This window comes from Anomaloglossus baeobatrachus, chromosome 1, assembly GCF_048569485.1.
Source record: "Anomaloglossus baeobatrachus isolate aAnoBae1 chromosome 1, aAnoBae1.hap1, whole genome shotgun sequence".
Lineage (NCBI taxonomy): Eukaryota > Metazoa > Chordata > Amphibia > Anura > Aromobatidae > Anomaloglossus > Anomaloglossus baeobatrachus.
The window spans coordinates 89,115,425-89,138,458 of NC_134353.1; the positions used below are offsets into that span (position 1 = coordinate 89,115,425).

The window sequence follows — 23,034 nt, forward strand, 5'->3', positions numbered from 1 at the left end:
CCTGCACACATGCCCTGTCTGCTCTTGTTATGTGTGTCCCTTTTTGCAGTATAATGTGTAGGATGCTGGTGCTGTACTTGGCACTGTAGAAAAATAACTTATTACAAAAGTGTCGTCATTCTCAAGTGATAGCATTTCATCTTTTTTTTTTTTTTTTGTTCCCCTTTTTCTGAGAGCTGTACATTATTATTATTATTATTATTATTATTATTATTATTTTTCTGTCAATCTTGCCATATAAGGACTTGTTTTTTGCGGGACGAGTTGTACTTTTAAATGAAACCATACGTTTTACCATATAGTGTACTGGAAAACGGGGGGTGCGGAAACAATGCCATAAAAGTGCAAAATGCACGATTGTTTTGAGGGTATTTTATTCACCTTTTTCACTATATGGTGAAACTGATCCGTCGGTTTGATGCCTCAGGTCAGTGCGAGTTCGTAGATACCAAATATGTATAGGGTTACTTTTATCTGAGGGGTTAAAAAAAAATTCAGAAAATTGTCCAAAAAAAGTGGTGCACTTTTTGCACCATTTTCTGTGACCCATAGCGTTCTCATTTTTCGGGATCTATGGCTCACTGATGGCTTATTTTTTGCATATCAAGCTGACGTTTTTAATGGTGCCACTGTTGAGCAGATGCTACGTTTTGATCACCTGTTAACGCATTTTGCACAAAATTTGCAACAACCAAAAAATGTAATTTTGGCGTTTGGAATTGTTTTGCCGCTACACTGTTTACCAATCAGATTATTTTATATTTTGATCGGGCATTTCTGAACGCAGCAATACGTACGTATTTTTATTTTTTTAACCCTTTAATTATTAATGGGGCAAATGGGGGTGATTTGAACTTTTAGTTTTTTGTTTTTTTGTTTTTTTTTATTTTACTATTCCCCCTAAGGGACTATAAAGATCAGCAGTCAGATCTCTGATTCATTTCTGCTAGTCAGAGCAGCATTGCTCTGATCAGCAGAAATGCTGGGTTTTTGATACAGCAACTGCTCTGTCGGCTGTAATAGGAAATACGTCATGCTAGTGACGAGTCATCACATGACTCGTTGCTACAATGATAACTATCGATTTCCTGTGATTGCGTCACAGGGCCTCTGATGGTGGCGCGTTCCCCACGGCGGCGATTTTAAATCTCGCTGTCACATTTTGACAGCATGATTTAAGGGGTTAGCAGGCGTGGGTAGATCGCGGATTCACCTGTGCCTGCGAGGCATACGTCTGCTCTTCAAATCAGCAGGGATAACTGCCGAATCACTTCAGCAGCCAATGGTGATCAGCTCTTCATGATTTAGGATGTACCGGTAAATCTTAGGTCATGAAGGGGTTAAAGTAAATTGGGGTGCTAAAGAAAAGTCTGTATGGCTACATGCGCACGCTGCTTTTTTTTCCTGCTTTTTTTGCTGCTTTTTTGGCTGCAGTTTTGTCAGCAGAACTTTCTGACATCTGACTTCCCAGCAAAGTCTATGAGAAGTCAGATTTGTCATGCGCACATTGCAGTTTATTTGTCAGCATTTTTTTTGTCAAAAGTTTGTGACAAAAAAAATACAGCATGTTCATTCTTCCTGCGTTTTTGTCAACATTTGTCACCCATTGAAATCAATGAGGGCATCAAAAACGCAGGAAAAATGCATGCTAATCAAAAGTGGTGCATTTTACCTGCCTTTTACCTGCGTTTTTGGTACCAAAAGCGCAGGTGATTTGTCAGGAAGTGAGGTCAGGCAAGTGGTCCCGTCCCGTCCTCCACGTGTTCCCCGAAGTACCGCTGTCCCCAGGGGAGATGATGTGGACGGGACTATCAGCGGTGGCGGCAGCGAGGGAAAAATCAATGTTTTCAGCTGCCAATGTCCATCCCCCTCTCGCTGCCGCCGCTCACAGTCCCGTCCTCCACATCATCTCCCCTGTGCGTGCACGCTGGGGACAGCGGTACTTCGGGGAACACGTGGAGGACGGGACTATCAGCGGCGGCGGCAGTGAGAGGGGGATGGACATTGGCAGCTGAAAACATTGATTTTTCCCCCTCGCTGCCGCCGCTGCTGATAGTCACGTCCTTCACGTGTTCCCCGAAGTACCGCTGTCCCCAGCGTGCACGCACAGGGGAGATGATGGACCCCTCTCACTGCCACCGCTGAAAGTCCCGTCCTCCACGCTCCTGTCAGCTCCACGCAGTAGCGCGATCAGCTGAGCTGTCACTGAGGTTACTCGCGGCCACCGCTGGATTCAGCGGTGGCCACGGGTAACCTCAGTGACAGCTCAGCTGATCGCGTGGCTCTCTTCAGTTGCTGCGTGGAGCTGACCGGAGCGGCGGTGTCTGCTGCTTCTCCGGTCATCTCCATGCAGCAGACCTGGATGCGGCGCTGGACCATCCTGGATTACGCCGGACATGGAGGGCTTTGTCGGGGTTAATAAATTGGTAATGAGGGAATCTGTTTCTGTTTTTTATTTCTAATAAAGGATTTTTCGGGTGTGTGTGTTTATTTACTGTAATTTACAGATTAATCATGGAAGGTATCTCGGGGAGACTCCTGACATGATTAATCTAGGACTTAGTGGCAGCTATGGGCTGCCATTAACTCCTTATTACCCCGATTTGCCAACGCACCAGGGCAAATCGGGAAGAGCCGGGTACTGTCCCAGAACAGCCGCATCTAATGGATGCGGCCATTCTGGTCGGCTGCTGACTGATATTGTTAGGCTGGGGGGCTCCCCATAACGTGGAGCTGCCCATCCTGAGAATACCAGCCTTCAGCCGTATGGCTTTATCTGGCTGGCATTAAAATTGGGGGGGACTGCACGCCAGTTTTTTTTTATTATTTATTTATTTCTAATTTTTTTTTTTTTATGGGCTTGTTTGAACTGAAAAATACATGAAACAATGGTTGACAAAACTGCAGCCAAAAACGCACCAAAAAAGCAGCAAAAACGCACCAAAAAAGCACCTACATTTTTTGTGACATTTCCAGGCTCTCTCTGACACGGTGCAGTTTTGGCTGCAGTTTGTGAACACGAAAAAGAAGCAGCGTGCGCATGTAGCCTATTTTGTGTCCGAAAAAACTGACATTACACATTGGCCAAAAGTGGATGAAAAGCAGATCCAAAACACTTATATTTTTCTTTCTTTAATATTTTTTATTTTGGCTCCTGAGATTTGCAGATGGCTTGTTACAGTCGGTGATGCAGGGTTCCCCCATTCCTCCGCCCAAATATAGTTGTGGGGGAGAATATTGTTATAAAACACAAATCTCTCTCCATAGAAGAAACCTTTCATGTATAATACGGAGGTGTGTTATGGCCCCATATTACCCATCTTTACGGCCTGGAGTTGTCAGCGGCTTATGTCTCTGTTTTCTAGGGCCTCGTCCTCGGTGTATATGAGAAGAATAAGGAGGAGGACGCTCTGGCTCTTACCCCGGCGGCAGACACATTCGACAATGTTGTTTCAGGGAAATTGAGGCATCAGCTGACGAGGTAAAAAACAAATATCACTCGGGTACAACTGAGATTATTCCCACCCATCATCCCCCATAGTAATCCATAGTTTTTCCTCACAGGTCCGGGCCTGCACTGAAGAAGGGGAAGACGCGCATGTTTTATGGCTTACACGAGGTTCGTCCTCAAGGTCATTCTGTGATGTGTAATTATCTGCTAATGAAGTAATGGTGACCCAGGATAGTGGGAGCCGGCATATCCTCCATATTCTGGATGTAGGTTAATAGAAGGATGAGGTATAGATGGTACTGACGTGGTTTTGCTTTATTCCGTGTTCTTACCCTATATCAGGGGGTGCAATTACTTTTGCTGATGAGCCACATGAGAGATGGTGACTGATGAGGAGTGACGAACCGATAAGCTGAAATTTGCCTGCTGTCCCGTAACCCCCCTCCCCCTCCACGGGCGGCCACTGTCGTCCCCCCACCCCTCCTCCACGGGCGGCCTGCTGTCCCGTAACACCCCCTCCCCCTCCACGGGCGGCCACTGTCGTCCCCCCCCCCCCTCCACGGGCGGCCTGCTGTCCCGTAACACCCCCCCCCCCTCCACGGGCGGCCTGCTGTCCCGTAACACCCCCCCCCTCCACGTGCGGCCTACTGTCCTTCCCTCCCCCCACCTCCTAGGGCGGCCTGCTGTCCCACCCCCTTCACCTCCTAGGGCGGCCTACTGTCCTCCTCCCCCCACCTCCTAGGGCGGCTTGCTGTCCCTGCAACCCTCACACATGGTCCGATGTCACATGCACGTATGTACGTCATCTCCAGACACACACATCACACACACTCTGATGTCGCGCATGCGCACACTCCGTCCCCAGACCCTCACACATACAGGCTGATGTCATCCTCAGACCCTTACACAGACCCTCACCTCTAGTGATGTCATCTTGCCTGCTGTGCTGTGAATCTGTAGCACTGGTGGAGGAGGGAGCTGACCGCTGCCTGATCCACTATTGTTTTTCATTAGTATCTACATCTTGAGGAGACATAATTTTGATATAATGTGACACTGGGAGGGGGGCTGCGAGTGCTATTCTGTACCGGGCTCCTCACAATTCATGGGTTCTACTATTTCCAGCCCTTGGTCTGTCCCAGTCCTTACGAAACTTCCAAAATGTTGGATGTGACCCGCAGTTTTCCTAGGTCTGTGTGAGTGTACTGTATGGCGGTATAAACACCACATTTTATGTCAGCATTTGGTCTGATTTGCTGTATCTGCCATACTTCTACATATAATTGTATTAGTCACGTGTGAACAGAATGTTACGCAGTCACAAATGTCTTTCTTTGGACGGCAGGACTTCCCGAGTGTGGTGATGGTGGGATTGGGAAAGCAGTCGGCAGGCGTCCATCAGCAGGAGCTCTGGAATGAAAGCAAGGAGAACATTAGGGCTGCGGTGTCAGGTGATGTGTGACTGATTGTGACTGCGGCCGTCCCTCAGACCGACCTTTGTATGTTCTGGAGCTGGCAGCGATTCACTTAACACTTCAGTAGGTGACCAGGGAGAAAACAGGAAAAAGGTGGATCAGATTATTAAAGACTGGACTTTGGGCGTCAGATGGGTCAGAAGACGAAAAAATATCATGGTTTGGTCCTACGCTAATAGAGAGGTTGTCCACCTTTTTGGAGACTTGATTTTTTTAGCAAAAAAAAAAAAACATTTTTGCAATTTGGGTTTCAGTAAAAGCTTTGCACCACTTGCCTTTTTATAGCCCTCTGTGCTGCACTGGCTGCAAAATGAGTCAACTGAGAATCTATCAGTGAGCGTGGTTTGACCACTTGTAACTCTTATGCGGGCGTCACACGAGACAAGCTATCGTGCGATGCATCGTCGGGGTCACGGTTTTCGTGACGCACATCCGGCTTCGCTTGCAACGTCGTTTCTTGTGACACCTCCGAGAGACGCAGAATCGCTCACAAATCGTGAGTCGTGTACTCGTCGCTTATTTTTTAAAAAAATTGTTTATTTTTAATGGCGCCGGTTGTTCATCGTACCCAGGGCAGCACACATCGAACCATGTGACACCCCGGGAACGATGAACACAGCTTACCTGCGTCCCGCGGCTCCCGCCGGCTATGCGGAAGGAAGGAGGTGGGCGGGATGTTACGTCCCGCTAATCTCCGCTTCTATTGGCCGGCAGCTGTGTGACGTCGCTGTGACGCCGAACGTCCCTCCCCCTTCAGGAAGTGGATGTTCTCCGCCCACAGCGAGGTTGCTCCGTAGGTAAGTGCATGTGACGGGGGGTTAACGACTTTATGAGCCACGGACAACTAATTGCCCGTGACGCACAAACGACGGGGGCGGGTACTATCGCTCGTGCAATCACACGATATATGGTACCGTGTGACCCCCGCATTATTCTATTTATGATCGCAGATCACAGCTTCCTTTAAAAAAACAATAAAAAGCAATCGAAATGCCATATGTGCCCCAAAATGGTATCAAAATGTCGACTCGGGATGCAAAAAAAACCCCTCCAGCTCTATTTTCAGAGAAATAAAACACAAAGTTACGGTATGTTTGAGGATACAATACTTTTATTTTTTTTTAGGGAATTGAGCCTTTTATCATCTAATTGTTTAACAATGATTCCACAATATAGTGAAAATCGCGGTCTCCTATGACTGGAGAACCAAGATGGCAGTGACACCGGCCCCTGGCTGCCATGGTAACCCATTGATCGAATTGCAGGGAACTGGTGCCCTGGCCACGGCCATTGCTTCATTTAATAGCCGCTGTTAGAGGTAAACAGCAGCATCTAAATGGTTAATAGCAGTGATCAAAGATCAGTTCTGATGCCGACTGTGTAACACAGCTGATACCTGGCTCAATTGGAGGCTGATCTACATTTACTTAATTTTGCCCAAACTGGGGTCTTCAAATTAACTCTGTTAATTCTGTATTGGTTCTGCCAAAATGGACAAATATCTCTGAATGCTGCTTTTTGATGTAAAAAGGTTTTTGGTTTGTTTTTTTGGCGCTATTGCGTTTTTTTTTTTTTTTTTTTTTTTTTGCTTTTTTTTTTAAGTGCAATTAATAGGGCAGATGTGACTAAAACCTCAAGGCCCAGGTACACACTACACTGAAGTTGACAGGCCCCGACAATGTTTACTGGGGCTAATGGGGGTGTCTGGTATTTTGAGGGCTATGAGGTGTTGGATTTCCATGGCTAATTCTTTTGTTCTCCCTCGAAATAAGCTGATGCCATAGGAGTTGGTCAGTGGCCCTCTCAGTGAGAATACGCTCGGCCGTGTAGGGAGGAGTTGGCAGCGGTGGTGGTCAGCCGGATATTTAACGTGTTGGGTGCTTTACGTGTCTTGACTTCTGAATGTGTTTGTTGCTTTCCCGTCCAGTGGGCTGTAGGCAGATGCAGGATTTGGAGATTGCACATGTTGATGTTGACCCGTGTGGAGACGCTCAGGCCGCGGCAGAAGGAGCCGTTCTGGGTCTATATGAATACGACGAGCTTAAGGCCAAAAAGAAGAAACAAGTCTCAACAAAGCTGTATGGAAGGTATAGGGAACATTTACTACAAAAGTTCAGTTTGCACTTTATAGATGTTCTCTCACACTGTGAATCACCTGCATAGTCGTAGATCATAGTTGCGCTTCCCTATAGAAAAAGCAGCAGATTAACTATTGCAAAACATTTCAACTGTGACCGATTTTAAAAGGGAATCTGTCAGCAGGATTTTGCGATGTAAGCTGAAGACTGCATTCTGCAAGGGTTAAAACATAGAATTCAGGGATGCCTGTCTTGTCACAGTCCAATCTGATGTTTATTTGCTGTTTTTTAAACAGCCGGACTTCATTGCTTGGACCACAAAGTCTCTTGCCCGCAACCCCCCTCTGACACCTCACTGTCTATGTACAATCTCTATAGAGAGCCTGGTGTGGGCGGGGGTAGCTCTCTCAGCTCTGCTACGTGGTTAAATCTAAAAATTATGATTGTGTCAGATCGGCTCCACCCAGTAATCTAAAAACCACGTATCTAACGACATATCGCCGGGGTCACGGATTCCGTGACGCACATCCGGCATCGTTAGCGACGTTGTTACGTGTGACACCAACGAACGAGCGTTAATGATGGAAAATACTCACCTTATTGTCCATCGTTGACACGTCGTTCCTTTTTAAAAAAATCGTTGATTGTGGAGGATGCAGGTTGTTCGTCGTTCCCGAGGCAGCACACATCGCTATGTGTGACACCTCGGGAATGACGAGCTACAGCTTACCTGCGGCCGCCGGCAATACGGAAGGAAGGAGGTGGGCGGGATGTTCGGCCGACTCATTTCCGCCCCTCCGCTTCTATTGGGCGGCCGCTTAGTGACGCCGCATGAACCACCCCCTTAGAAAGGAGGCGGTTCGCTGGCCACAGCGACGTCGCTAGGCAGGTAAGTCAGTGTGACTGCTGCTAACGATATTGTGCGCCACGGGCAGCGATTTTGCCCGTGAAGCACAAATGACGGGGGCGGGGCTTTAAGTGATACATTGTTGGATTCAAAACGTCTTTTCCTATATCATGCTGCTCTCGGATGAGGTAGCAAAAACCTGCTGACAGATTCCTTTTTAATGGCGTTTGCAGGGTCACTTGCACCTTTTCTCCCAATAGGTGGCAACTTGCACGCAAGACAATAATTTTACAACATTTCACATAATGTGTCGAAGTGCACGTGAGTGTACGTAAGCCGTCTGCAAAAGACGTGTTCTAAAATTGTACCTTTTACTTTGGAGAAAACTTTTTTTTTTTTTCTTTGATTTGGAACATTATTAAATGTTTTAAAATGTGTAATAGATAATATAAAGGTTACAAATGTGCAAGGGATAACATTCTGCAAAATTGTGTCATACAATCGCACTAGTCAAGACCTAGACGCCTGGCGAAAAGGAGTTTCCTACGCGGAGGGACAGAACTTGGCTCGTTACTTGATGGAATCTCCAGCGAATTACATAACGCCTTCAAAGTTTGCTGAGATACTGCAACAGAAGACTGCAGCATTGGGGGACGGGGTTAAGGTGTTCACAAGGTAAGACTGCGACATATCTGCTGTAATACGGCACACCTAATGAGATGAGAGCTACCGTATATAATATATAGTATTTATAATACAGTACGTGTTTTTGTGTATTTTATACCGTATGAACTCGAGTATAAGCAAAGTTTTTCAACCCATTCTTTTTTTTTTTTTTTTATGCTGAAATCCCACTCCCCTCGGTTTATACTTGACTGAGGTTCCCACAAAAAATTATCACCTGTCCCCCATTCCTGCGGTGTCCTCTTACCCGCTTCTTGCGGACCGCAGACTCATAGAAACCCCCCCCCCCCTCCATAATCGCATCTGGTGCACAGGGCTGCTGCTGTCGCCATCTGCCGTCATTGCTTTACTGCAGTTAAATGTGTTGCGGGCACATTACTACAGGATGGGGAAATGATGGACACATTATCACAGGATGGGGCACATTATACTACAGGATGGGGCACATTACTACAGGATGGGGCACATTACTACAAGGGGGAACAAGGATTGGCACATTACATTTTATTGGTATCTATTTTTATTTTTTAAATGTACCAGTAGCTGTTTTATTTATATAAGTAGTCTGCAGGTATATTGACTGGATAGATTTCCCATGCAGTGATATATTTTCTTTTCCTTTTCTAGAGCAAAGTCCTGGATAGAAGAGCAACAAATGGGAGCATTTTTAAGTGTGGCCAAAGGATCAGATGAGCCTCCGGTTTTCCTGGAGATCCATTATACCGGCAGCCGGGACCCTAATGATTCCCCTCTTGTATTTGTGGGGAAAGGAGTCACTTTTGACAGGTGAGAGACGTATCCCATGCGGTACATAATACAGCTCTGCAAAATATTTGCTTGAAGGCTATCGGACAGTATGGAATTTTCGTGTGAGTGGTTTATTTTTTTTTTTTTTAATAAAACTTCTGTATGTACCTATATAATGGGCGGCTCAGTGGTTAGCACTGCAGCCTTGCAGCGCTGAGGTCCTGGGTTCAATTCCCACCAAGGACACCATCTGCAAGGAGTTTGTATGTTCTCCCCGTGTTTGCGTGGGTTTCCTCCCACACTCCAAAAACATACAGTTAGGGACCTTAGATTGTGAGCCCCAATGGGGACAGTGTTGCCAATGTATGTAAAGCGCTGTGGAATTAATAGCGCTATATAAATGAATAAAATTATTATTATTATTATTATTTATTATTATTATGGTCACTCTCCTATAAAAACCTATACCACAATAGTAAAATGATACACCTTATTACCATTTAAAAATTCACCCATAGAAAATACAAACGATACAATACAAAATGTCATTAAGACTGATTGCGTCATTATTTTCTATTGTGCGATACAGGACTATACCTGAATTAACCCCTATTATTCTATGCCTGCCTAACCAGTGGAGGAATATTTTAAGTTTAAATGGGCGCCCCCGCTTCACGCAGGCTATCCCTATTAAATACCCTGCCTCATCCTACAACAAAGTCGAAAAATCAGTATAAAATTAATAAACAAGGATATTATATTGCAGGAGAGGAAGAACAGCAAAAATAAAAGTAATAGAGAGGGAAAAATAGGGATCAACTAGTGCCCTGAGAGCAATATATACAAAACATACTCTTCACAATGTATACATCAAAGTTTCAGCCACATAGTGACACTGCAGTGTAAAGCATGGGGAACTGCATTTTCAGACTCTCATTAGACAATACAGCTAAGGCCTTGGTTCCACATGCGCATAGATTCTGATGCGAGAGCGATATGCTAATAACCCTCTGCTGCGGGGGTCATGGGTCATGCGACTGTGATGTGATCTTGCGATCATATCACAGCTGCCAAGAAGAGGGAAGGAGCACTTTCTCCCCATCTCCTCCGCTGCTTGTCTCTGCGTACATCGCACTGTGGTCGGATGACATGCGAGTGCAGTGTGATGTTTCACATGCTCCCATAGACTTGTATGGGGGTGCATGAGCTGAGACTCGCTGCCAAACGCAGCATGCTTTGATTAATTCCACATGCCGCTATGTCATGAGAAATCAATCGCAGATGGACACTGCCCCATAGTTTTGCACTGGTGCGAGTGCAGTCCCATGTTATATCGGAATGCACTCGTCCTTGCAAAACGCAAGTGGAACCGAGGCCTAAGCTGCAGTAGCTCGTCAGGTCTGCTTACTTGTGGAGCGGTGGTAGAAAGCTGCCTCGAGTGCCAATTGATCAGCCTTAAAGAGGAACTAATTTTTTTTTTTTTTTTTTTTTTTTTTTTTTGCATTATTTTTGTCCAGAATGTGAAGTTATGAAACTTTGATATCACTTCATTAAGGGATTAATCTTTATTCTCAGAAAAAAAGTTACTCATTAATTACAGATAATTGTACAGTTATGGTTAGATTTTTATTCTAAATGATTTATGGTGAATCTCTTCTGTTCGATTTTATTTTATTTATTTATTTTTTTTTTTTTTTTTTAAACCCTGTAAATGTCTGTTTTGTAAGTGGTGGGATTTCCATAAAGCCATCATCTGGAATGGATGCAATGAGGGCAGATATGGGGGGAGCCGCCACTGTCTGCTCTGCCATCTTGACTGCGGCAACACTCAAGTTACCTATTAACCTCATTGGTAAGTGAATGTTTATTATAATTAACTTCTTTATATTTGTTTTTTTATTTTAACTTATTTAAAACCTGTATAAAAATTGCAACCAGGTTTTTGTCACTTTTCATTTTTTTTTTTTTTTTTGTGCCACCCATGGAAACTCACACGTGTAACTGACAGCTGTGTGGGATATTTGCAAAATCACTCCATTTGTAAATGTATTAGTGATCAGTTAGCACTACCATGCTTGGTACTCGTAACTAGTGATTAGCGGGCACTACCATGCTTGAGTGCTCAATACTCTTAACTAGTGATGAGTGGGTGCTACCATGCTCAGGAGCTCAGTACTCGTGATGAGCGGGCTCTACCATGTTCGGGGGCTCAGTACTCGTAATGAGCAATTGGATGCTAGGACAGACTCCACTCCTGTACCGAGTATAATGGATGTCAATTGGAGACTTGAGCATTTTTTCTTTTCCATAATTCTGTTGCTGTAAAACGAATGATGGGGTTAATCTCGTCCTGTAAGGTTTGGCTCCACTGTGTGAAAATATGCCCAGCGGCAGAGCGAATAAGCCGGGGGATGTTGTGAAGGCCAAGAATGGGAAGACCATCCAGGTAATAGAGTTCCTCACCAGGTCAATTAGGATTAATAAAATTATTTCCAAATGCCAGAATGAGAGAGAGAACGTTTTTTACATACACAAAGAGTACTATGCCTTTAAATAATATGGGATAGCCCATATGATGTCATGTCCTTGGAAGCTTCTGATAGGTTTATTGGCAACATCTGAATTAATTAGAGACACACCTGTGGATGCATTGTAACACTCACCTGAAACACACTACTTCTTTGTGTGTAGCATCATGGGAAAGTCAAAAGAAATCAGCCAAGATTTCAGGAAGAGAATTATGGACTTGTATAAGTCTGGTTCATCCTTAGGTGCAATTTCCAGATACCTGAAGGTGCCTCGTTCATCTGTACAAACAATTATACACAAGAACAAATAAGATAGAAATGTCCAGCCATCACACCACTCAGGAAGGAGATGGGTTCTGTGTACCAGAGATGAACATGCTTTGGTCAGACATGTGCATATCAACCCAACAACAAAAGCAAAAGACCTTGTGAAGATGCTGGCAGAAGCTGGTAAGATTGTGTCATTATCCACAGTGAGACGAGAACTGTATCAACATGGGCTGAAAGGCCACTCTGCCAGGAAGAAGCCATTACTCCAAAAGAAACATTAAAAAAGCCAGATTAATGTTTGCAAATGCGCACAGGAACAAAGACCTTAATTTTTGGAGACATGTCCTGTGATCTGACAAAACTAAAATTGAACTATTTGGCCACAATGACCATCGTTATATTTGGCAGAAAAAGGGAGACTCTTTGAAGATTAAAAACACCATCCCAACTGTGAAACACAGGGGTCGCAGAATCATGTTGTGTGTTGTTTTTTTTTTGTTTTTTTTTTTTGTTTTTTTTTTTTCTACAGAATGGACTAGTGCATGTCACAAAATAGATGGCATCATGAGGAAAAATTATTATTGGGCAATAATGTAGCAACATCTCAGGACATCAGCCAGCAACTTAAAGCTTGGGCAGAATGGGTCTTCCAAATGGACAATGACCCAAAGCATACTGCCAAACTGGTTATAAAGTGGCTTAAGGATAACAATGGCAATGTTTTTGAGTGGCCATCAGAAAGCCCTGATCTCAATCCTATTGAAAATGTATGGGCAAAGCTGAAAAGGCTGGTGCGAGCAAAGCAACCTACAGACATGGCTCAGTTACACCAGTTCTGTCAGGAGGAATGGGCCCAAATTCCTACCAACTACTGTGAGAAGCTTGTGGAAGGAGATCCGAAACGTGTGACCCAAGTCATACAGTTAAAGGGCAATGGTACCAAATACTAATGAAATAGATGTAAACGTTGCACTTTGCTTAAAGTAAAAAAAAAAAAAAAAAAAAAAAATGCCTTTAAAACATTATCTTATTCTGATTTCATGTCAGATAGTGAGAAAAACTTGAATGCGTCTTTATAGCGAACGGAGGGAATCTTCTGGCTTCAACTGTACATACAACGATGTATATATGTATGACTATATTTTATTGGCATTAATGGGACACATTAACAATTTTGTATATACATATGTATGACATACAGTCAGAAAATCGAAGGTTTAAATCCCATAAAGAAACTATAAAATAAGGAAAGTGTAACATTATAAATATCAGATGATCCTTTAAGGTGTCCATATTTTATTTATTTATTTTTTTTTAAATAAATATGTACAGGGCAAAGGATCATTACTTATCTGATCAGCAACTTCAGCCATAATTGTGAGAAAAGTAGTAAACCCACCGCCTGATGTTTCCTTCCAGGTTGATAACACGGACGCGGAGGGACGGCTGCTGTTGGCGGACGCTCTGTGTTACGCCCACAACTTTAATGCAAGAGCGATTGTCAATGCAGCGACATTAACAGGTACGTGAGCGGCGTGCACGATGGAGCTGACCAGGAAATCTATTCTCTATGGGACAGCTGGAAAAAGCCAAGCGCAGGGCGGGACGGCCCCATAGAGGAGGAGTGGAGCTGCAGTCAGTTATCTGCACTGCTTTTCATTCTATCAGGGATGACTGTCTCTTTCTGCCGATCAGTGGGCATCCAAGCAGTCAGACCCTCAGCAATCAATAAGTCAATATATATATTTAATTATTGGGAACGTATTTTAATCGGAGAAGCCTTTTAATTTGCGTTTCATAAATGTATGGCATGTAGTAGAGAACTAATGTTGTTTTTGTACATGTTGCAGCTATACATTTTTTATCTTACTTTCTCAGTTGCTTCATTGGGGAACATAGGAATCATGGGTCAATACGCTGCCACCTGCAGGCCAATATTAGGAATACATTTTACAAATGAAAATAAACCCCTGACTCCTCCATGCCATAAAATTGATCCCGTAGCCCTAATAAGGGGGTCACGGCACTTTTTTTTTTTTTTTTTTTTTTTGTATACTTTTCTGTCTCCGGTGCTGCTGTCTCTGCCTCTGTTGCTTCCGGGTCATGCTCATGCATTTTCACTGCACTGACCGCAGCACCAGAGACAGCAGCATCGAAGACAGGTAAGAATACCAACTCATGGTGTCCATGTGCTATCTGGATGTCACACAGATAGCACACGGCTCTGGTCACCACAGGGTACTGCACTCCACTGAGGGTATAGTACTGATCATGGATCCAGTGAAGGTCGGTGTCGGTTTCACCATCCACAACCACATACACACATGGGTTGCACTCCTCTTCCCCACTGGGGACTGGTCTAGGGTCGGGTATCAAAGGGGTCGCCTACAGTGTGGCATTTACAGGATGTCATCACAACAGGGGCCCCAATCCACTAGCTTAGGACCTGAGTGGTGGGGGGGAGGGGGAGTGCAGCCACCAGGGAGAGTTAGGAGTCACACACGCAGTAATTTAGAGAGCTCTCCAGCAGGAGTGACAGTGAGCGGACGTCTTTCCCGGTAGCTCCTGTGGAACATAGGAGTTTAACGGTCGCTGTGGAGGATACCGTGTCAGTTCCCCCGGGACCAGCGCAGTTCATGGTGCAGCATCCTAGGGTGGTGTAATTCCATGTTGCATCATCAGATTCTGACTAACGGAGAGGTTCTACACTTCTCCGACCACACAGGTTTCCAGAGCCAAGTGGCACTTAGGACTCCCGGGCCTCGACCACGGTCAGACTCGGGGGATCCCCGCTACTGGCATAGGGAACAGTACTCTACCTAGTACGGAAGGGACTTTTAAGTGCTTCAAGCCACAGGGACCTGCACTACAAAGCGCAGTGAGGAAAGGCCCACACACTATCGCACCGGTTCTGACCTCCTGTGGATCTGGGATCGACCAGAGCCAATCACTGCAGTGCCCAGTACTACTGGGCTGGCGACTGAAGCTGTAAGCTACACCTTGAACCCGCAGAGACTGTGTTGGCTCGTCCTTACCGGCGTCGCCGCCCAGCGCTTGGGCGCCAACCGCCATTACCTCCCACCATCATCCACCCCGGGGGCCCACTTCGCCTGTGGGGAGCGACACCATCCCGGCTGCCATAACACCTGCCCCGGCGAGAAATCTTGCAGCGGTGACTACTCCCTGGCCGCATACCACAGGTGGCGTCGCAACAAACCTTCCCCAAATACCCCGCTTTCCCCACAACTTACTGCTCACCTCAAGGCAATGGAACCGGGCAAGGCCACCCGTGACATCGCCTGACCTGACCTGAAACGACTCGGCAAGGAGTAGGTTAACCACCTGCCCTGTGGGGCGCTACATATGCACAGTCTTACATACCTTCCCACGGACGGTCACAGACATGAGTTTAATGCATTGATGTGTGAATGAGACATAAGGTGTATTCTTGGTGGCAGCCTCCAGGTGGCAGCATATTAACCCATGGCTCCTATGTCCCCCAATAATGGCTCACCAGAAAGTTTTTATGGCAAGTACCAAAAGTCTTCATTTTGTATTTTCTGTGTAGCGTTCAGCCCGGGCTGTGTGCTTTGTGACGGCTGCAATGAATTGGGAAGTGACTGGTAAAAGAAAAGTCAGTAGACTAACAGTGTCCACGATGTGATGGGTGTAGATGGTGTCGGCCTTTCATCAAAGTCCGTTTTTAAATAATTTATGTAGAATTTTAATACAATACCACAGCTCAGAACTCTGCTGTATCTCCTCATGAGAAGCGCGGCTCACCCAGAATTGTTTTTTTTTACTTTTTATAGGTGCCATGGACGTGGCCCTGGGATCTGCAGCCACTGGAGTCTTCACCAATTCCTCTTGGCTGTGGAATCACCTTCAAGAGGTTCGAAACATTTACTTTCTATTTTCTGAATAGCGTTACCTTCACTTTTTATTTTATTTTTTTTCCCCTCTTCTTCTTCCAATAATTCTTTGTCCGTCCACACAGCCATGGAAGGACTTTTTTTTTTTTTTTTTTTTTTTTTTTATTTGCAGGACTAGTTGTAGTTTTGAATGATGCCATTCACTTTGTGGTATAATGTTCTGAAAAGCAGAGAAAAAAATCCAAATGGGATGAAATAGTGAAAAAACACAATTTATTTCATATTTTCTTTATGATCTAAACTGGCATCCTCTGCGTAAAGCATCTGAAATGTAGATTGTCTATTTGTAAAAGAAGTCTGTTTTCTAGAAATCCATGTGCAAATATTTCTGCGTTGAGCTTCAAGTGCAGTGGACTTGTCCTCCATTGAAATTGAAATAACATAGAAGGAAAAGTGCACAGCACTGCTTACCCTTGTACGACTTTACAAGCTTTACGACTTGTCCTCCATTTCCAGCTCTTCGGCCTCTAGACTTCTGCTGCCGGCCTATAGTCAGCGACTGACCGGTCACTCTTCTGTGGCCTGGCCAGAGAGCTCACACAGGCGCCATTATTCCTGGTGCAGTGCTTGCATAGTAGTTGCAAGATCCGGACTATCCATTTGCGCATACATTTGTCCTCAAATGCCTGTGCCTACGTGAGATTTCGGGTGGGGAAGAAAGCGGGAGGACGGAGCGCTTGGAGTATAAGGCAGCACGGTGGCTCAGTGGTTAGCATTGCAGTTTTGCAGCGCTGGGGTCCTTGGTTCAAATCCCACCAAGGACATTATCTGCAAGGAGTTTGTATGTTCTCCCCGTGCTTGCGTGGGTTTCCTCCAGGTACTCCGGTTTCCTCCCACACTCCAAAGACATACAGATAGGAAATTTAGATTATGAGCCCCAATGGGGACAGTGTTCCTGATGTATGTAAAGCGCTGCGGAATAGGTTAGCGCTATATAAAAATAAAGATTTATTTATTTTATAAGGTATAGACATAGTTAACATTTTCGATTCTATACATAGTTGTTCTTAGTTTAGGGTTTAAAAACCTGCTCACTGGTTCCCTTTAAGTCTTTCCTAGGGAACTTGCACCTATACTGCATCCTGCTTCAGTATATAGTAAGAATAACAATCTCCTATTAGCCCCTCAGCAGGTGACACGTGACATCATTATAAAGAGAATGGCATCGGGGGCTTCCAGTAGACATCCGCCTGCCAAGGAACTTATTGTCACCCAATAGTTGCATTATATGATTTAGAGGCAATAACCTTACCCCTCCTCTCACTACAGTTTGGAGCTATTTAAGTGTTGCTTTCAGAGACTGACAGTGGCATGTGACTGGTTAAGCAGCAATCTGAGCTGGCTCTGGTCGCTGTGTTTAGAGGCAGATGTCGGCTGCACAATGCCGCCAGCGTCTGTTCTGTATGGAGGGGGCTTGGCTCCTGAGAGCACCTTTTTATATCTGCATCTGATGTAGGCATTATATGTGTACTTTTGAGCTGTGAGATCCTCCACATTGCTGAAGTTTATTGCTGCTATTTCATGCCCTCCCTCCCCCCCCCCCCCCCCCTCCAGGCCAGCATTGTGACCGGGGACCGTGTATGGAGGATGCCTCTCTTTGACCATTACACTAAACAAGTGACGGAGTCGGCTCTCGCAGACCTTAACAATGTCGGGAAGTACAGCAGGTAATGGTTGTAAATATGGTGGTAATAGTAGGTTTAGTAAGTCTGGTTTGTTACCTCCTGAATAATTTAAAGGGGTAATCCCATCATAAAGAATTATTACATATCCACATAAACGTCTCATAGGTGAGGCTCCATCTTTATATATCCCCAAACCAGAGGTGCAGATTTTTTTTTCTTCACTTTTTATACTTTGTATAGAAATTATTGGTAAGAGCCACACAAGGTGGAACATGATCTGCCATCAATTTCTGTATTGAGAATATCCCTTTACAGCCATATACAAAAAAAATAACTAGAAATTAGAAAAACTTTAAAAATTAATTTTGCCAAGAAATCTCCTGGGAGGATTGGGGGAGGGGGGTTCAGCATGACATCTGCCAGTAGTAATTCCTCCATGTTTTCCAATACATCTGTGTGATGTCAAACTTGAGAACAAACAGGGAGGGCTACAAGGGCAGTGGGTCTGCACCAAGGTCTATACTATAGGGAGGAAAATATTGCCCCATGTTCCACTGTCAAACGCGCGTCACCTGCCAGTGCCTCTTTTGGAGAGGGGCAGTGAGTGGCCATCTGGGGTTGTCCGTGCAGAGAGATGGATTTGTTTGCTGCTGTGCTCTGCATAAGCAGCAACCTAGATAACAAAGCTGCTTTAGGAATTGAGCTTGGTCATCTTGGTTGCTGATTATGCAGAGTGCAGCAAGCTCGTCTTACCTGCTTCACTTTGCATAGGCGGTGACCCAGATTATATAGGAGGAGCAGCTAACAAATGAAGATGATATGGAATCGTGTGCTCTGCATATAATTCAATACTGTCTCCATTCATTACGGAGAGCGGATTTTTCCTTTTTTACACTTAAAACGTTACTCGGTTTAGATTGGTGTTTATGGCTTTTATTTTTTTATGTAAAAAATATATTCTAGAATGTATAACTTATTGCTGATTTCAGCAACTAGTGAAAATACATTTAGGACAAATGATACTTAGACTAGTATTTTCCTTCAAAATACAATGTGTGTTTGGGGGACAAGGGTTTTACTACTGGGCAGATGGAGTGGACGGATGGAGCTTGAATGGTTCGTGGGTTAGGTGGCGGAAAGTACTTGTCCTACCCTAGAGTCAGAGCTCTGGACTGTAATCAGATGGCACAATGGGCTGCAGTGATGAACACAGGCTCCAGTATAGAACGGGTATGATAAAGGGGGACACACCCCCGCCCCCAAAAAAAAGAAAAAAAAAACTACAATATTATACATACAGTAACTAAAGATTATTAATAATAATAATAATAATAATAATTAATTTTTTTTTTTTTTTTTTTTTTTTTTCTTGTTGTAGATCTGGAGGGGCGTGCACGGCAGCGGCCTTCTTGAAGGAGTTTGTTACGTCCCCGCATTGGGCCCACCTGGATATAGCTGGAGTCATGTCAAATAAGGATGAGGTTCCTTACCTGCGCAAGGGCATGTCCGGCCGTCCCACAAGGACTTTAGTAGAATTTGCTGATCGTCTGAGTAAAGACAAAAAGCCGACATAATCCCGACGTGTCTGTAACAGGATCTGCTCTGATCTCCGTGGACGTAACGAACTAAAAATGACTTTTCTATGCATTTATTTTTTTACTAACACAACCAAAGCAAATGTAATATATCCATCTTCAGATTATTCTGCAGATTACATCTATGTGCTGAATGGAGAAACGACGGACAATAAAGGAAAAAAATCCAGGAAAGTCTTATTTGGTCGTCTGTATTTGTCTCCACACAATTGTTAGAGGGGTTGGGCATTTTGGTCCAGATTCATCAGTGCATTTCCCTCAGTGCTTTTGGGAGAATGCCTCTAAACGGATGAATTTGTTGCAAATAAAGTCACTAAATGATTTTCATTTTTTTTCTTTTTTTTTACGTGGCTTTTCCGACTTTTCTTGACATTTGTTGAATGTGACCTATTACAATATCACTCATGGTATAAACAGACTCACTAACAAAAATGTGATCCAGAATAGTAATAAAAATAAGACCTTTTTTATGCACCCCCCCCCCCCTCCATCCCGCCCACACTAGCAGATTTTTCACATGAGGACTTAGGAGACTAAATAAGTGCTCTCCAGGGGTAATTCGTCAGTCAAGTTCTCTTTTGAAGGCTTATCTAGCTAAAGATGATTTGGCTTAAGGAGGGAACATGGTTTTCATCAGGAAACATCTCCAAAGACCTGCACGTGATTGTCTTTTAAAGGGGTACTCGGGGAAGATTTTAATGGCCATGCCCTCAAACTAAAGATGAGATCCACAGTGCTATTTCCCCACACCTCATACCCCCAATATACCCCCTTTTCTTGGACTACAAGCAATCTATCATATTACCAGAGCACACTGGCTGTTATTAGACACCTGGAGTAAGCCATACCCTAATGTGTGAAGTAAAGTCCCAAAAGGGAGGGGGAGCAGCGCCACCGTCACACTGAATTACAGGTACTGTGAGTGTGGGGAACAGCATTGTGGAACTTCTATTTTAATCTTTATGAAGACATCTATTATAATTTTTATTCTCCTCAGAATACCCCATTAATACACGGTCAAGGTCACAATCAGTAAACCTGAGCACATGCATTGTGTTGCGGCAGCGGCCCCCGCCCACGTCTCTGGGCCCGCTCGGATCCGGGGTTCGCTGCTGCGGCTTGAGTGGTGACCGGACCCAGACTCGCACGGCCGTCCGTCCTCATAACCGTCGGAAAAGGGGAATTATTTACAGGGGGAATTGTCTGTGACGCCACCCGTGGGTTGCGGTGAGGGATAGTGACACCGCCACTGCCTGGTGATGGGGTGCTCAGGGCTGGTGGAACGGGGCAGCAAGATGGGATCCCCTCCATGGGTAGGAGAGGTGTAGTCCCGGGGCCCTGTGTCTGTACACGGGAGTGATGGCTGCTGGAGGTGGCGTGCCAGATTGGATCGGGGGTCAATGGTGTACTCCAGTTCAGTAATTGCACACAAGTCCAGTAGTAAACAAAGTTACCAGTGACCGGCTGCCGTTGGAGGGTGTATTCGGGTCCCACACCCTGGTTAGTGAACAGGTGTCCCTTCCTCCTGCACGTTGTGTTGTCTTTCCTGTTGGACGACTTCACATGGAACGGAGAAGTCCACTCCCGGTTTTGTATGTATTTGGGAGCTGTGGCCTGCGAAATCTGACCCTTGGGATCTCAGTGGGTTCTGACGGACACTCTATCCCCCGCATTGGGCTTCCGTTTCGCTCTCTGGGTTTCGGGAGAACAAGGCCTGAAACCTCATCCTCTGCTGGTTAATTAACAAGGGGGCTTGCAACCTTCCTCGTCCTAGGGTCCAAGCACCCCGACTGTGCACGGCCTCCGGACCGGATTCCTGCTGTCGGCACCGGCGGGCTACAACCCTGCCCCGGTCCACTTTTTAGGTCTCCCGCCACCGGATCTCCGTCGCTTGTGGCCCTGTTCACTGTCTACCACCTAGCCGAGTAGTCCAAGGGCCCCTACCCCTGCCTACACTGCACAGTCTGCACTTCACTTCCACTACAACTGTCAGCTTGAACTGTCAACTCTGTTCTCTACACTTAAACAGTCGTGTTCCCGCCCCTGACACCTCAGGACCCCTAGGTGGGCGTTCTCATCCACCTGATCCCGCCCACTGGTGTGTCCCTATTATCACGAGGGGGTTGGCTAGGCTTTAATGGCTGTGTGTTGTGCCTAGGTGTGGGTTTCTGGTGGTGACAAGGAGGATGGACACTTTTGTGACTACCTGGTTTTGCCAGGGCGTCACACATTGCAAACCGTGTAATCAAATATGGCCACAGGTCAGACATGTTAGGAATATATTGGAGCCAGTGGCAGACATGGTGTGTGTGTAACACAACACTGGGGCTCGGCCAGGAAGTTTTGTGACTCGCAATGGTCGCACTACGACACACTTGTGTTTTCTCTCTCAGGATGTGGCAGTGTGCGTGCTGTTTTCTCCTGATATAAATTTCATCAAGCTATTGCGGGGAGCAGGGTTGGACTGGCCCACTAGAGGACTGGAGGATTTGCCAGTGGGCCCACGTACTGCTACTCTCTGCAGCCACAGCCGAGTGATCGGATCCTGTTCAGTATACAACCTACATTGCAGTCTGCAGCAGAAAAGAGATAGCGATGTGTGCACTAGTCTCTGCTCGGCCCATGGAGGAGCAGGATGGAACAGCGATCTATTCAGCAGAAGAGTCGGTGAAGTGTGCGCCACCTTCCTGGTTTGTCTAGTGCACTTGATAGGGTGAAGTGAGGATCAGTACACTCGTAGTGGTTACCAGTGTTGTCACACAGATGTGTGCGCTCTTTACTGATAACAGAAAGTGATATAGCATCCTATGCAGGTGGACACGCTGTCTGTGTGCCACGTGTGGTTCACTGTTACAGATACGTCGCAGCTCTTGTGTGAGTTACACTGTCATCATGATCTCTGCTGTGCTTGTGGTGCTGATCAAGAGCTTTCTATCCCAGGCTTCTGCATTGGGACTCCTGGAGCATCTGTAACATTGAACACCGACCATGTGTCCACCTGCATGATATGCTATATCACCCCTGACTCACTGAACCGCCTCCTACTGTATCACTCCTGACTCACTGAGTGCCTACCCCTGTAACACCCCTGATCATTGTGTTTTATATTATACCTCGACATTAGCACGTTTTACCCCACAATTGATAGTCTTGTATTTTTTTATGTAGCTACACAGTGAGCCCCAAGAACAATTTTCAGTGGTGGGCCCAATGTGCTCTGGCCTGATGTTTGTGGGGAAGGTCCCTGCTTGCCTCTGTGTTTAGTAGAGGTCATTTATAAAATTAGAGGAAACCTGTTGCCTTAGAAAATATTTACCTGCAGATATGATTAATAATCAGGTAAATAACATTACATTATTGCCCGGTCATCTTACTGCAAGTGCAGCTACTGGGAGGAAATAAGTTAATTTCCTCCCAGGAGCTGCTGGTTTTCAGGTCATATGGGTGATGTAAGGAGCGGCTACTGTCTGCATCCAAGCAGAGCGAGGTGTCAGTCATTGCCCGGGGCATGCTCACTGTATAGCTGTGACTGAAGCCTCTCACTGTGTATGTTCACATGACTGAAAGCCAGGGGCTCCCAGGAGGAAACAAGGTAATTTTCTCCCAGAAGCAGCACTTTGTCAGGTGACCAGGCAGCTTTGTGACGCCATTTAACTGCAGATTAACCCTATATCTACCGGTAAATAGTGTTTTCTGAGGTGACAGGTTCCCTTTTTATTATTTGCTCTTCTTGAAGCTTCTTGAGCCCTAGAACTCAAATCTGCAGCATGGCCGACAGACATTTTCTCTGCCGAAAGATCTA

At 45.4% G+C, this 23,034-nt stretch overlaps 1 protein-coding gene across 1 annotated transcript in view; it reads left to right on the forward strand.

Annotated features, from left to right (window-relative positions):
• LAP3 (leucine aminopeptidase 3) overlaps positions 1–19,420 on the forward strand; it is a 19,662-nt gene extending 242 nt beyond the window's left edge. Inside the window, exons 2-13 of the mRNA XM_075346913.1 lie at positions 3,366–3,481; positions 3,565–3,619; positions 4,797–4,902; positions 6,854–7,013; positions 8,362–8,526; positions 9,163–9,321; positions 11,010–11,134; positions 11,640–11,728; positions 13,500–13,602; positions 15,893–15,972; positions 17,567–17,679; positions 19,016–19,420. Of these exons, the coding sequence (XP_075203028.1) occupies positions 3,366–3,481; positions 3,565–3,619; positions 4,797–4,902; positions 6,854–7,013; positions 8,362–8,526; positions 9,163–9,321; positions 11,010–11,134; positions 11,640–11,728; positions 13,500–13,602; positions 15,893–15,972; positions 17,567–17,679; positions 19,016–19,211 (1,467 nt within the window). The 3' untranslated portion in view covers positions 19,212–19,420. The remainder of the gene's footprint in view (positions 1–3,365; positions 3,482–3,564; positions 3,620–4,796; positions 4,903–6,853; positions 7,014–8,361; positions 8,527–9,162; positions 9,322–11,009; positions 11,135–11,639; positions 11,729–13,499; positions 13,603–15,892; positions 15,973–17,566; positions 17,680–19,015) is intronic.
• The last annotated feature ends 3,614 nt before the right edge of the window (positions 19,421–23,034 follow it).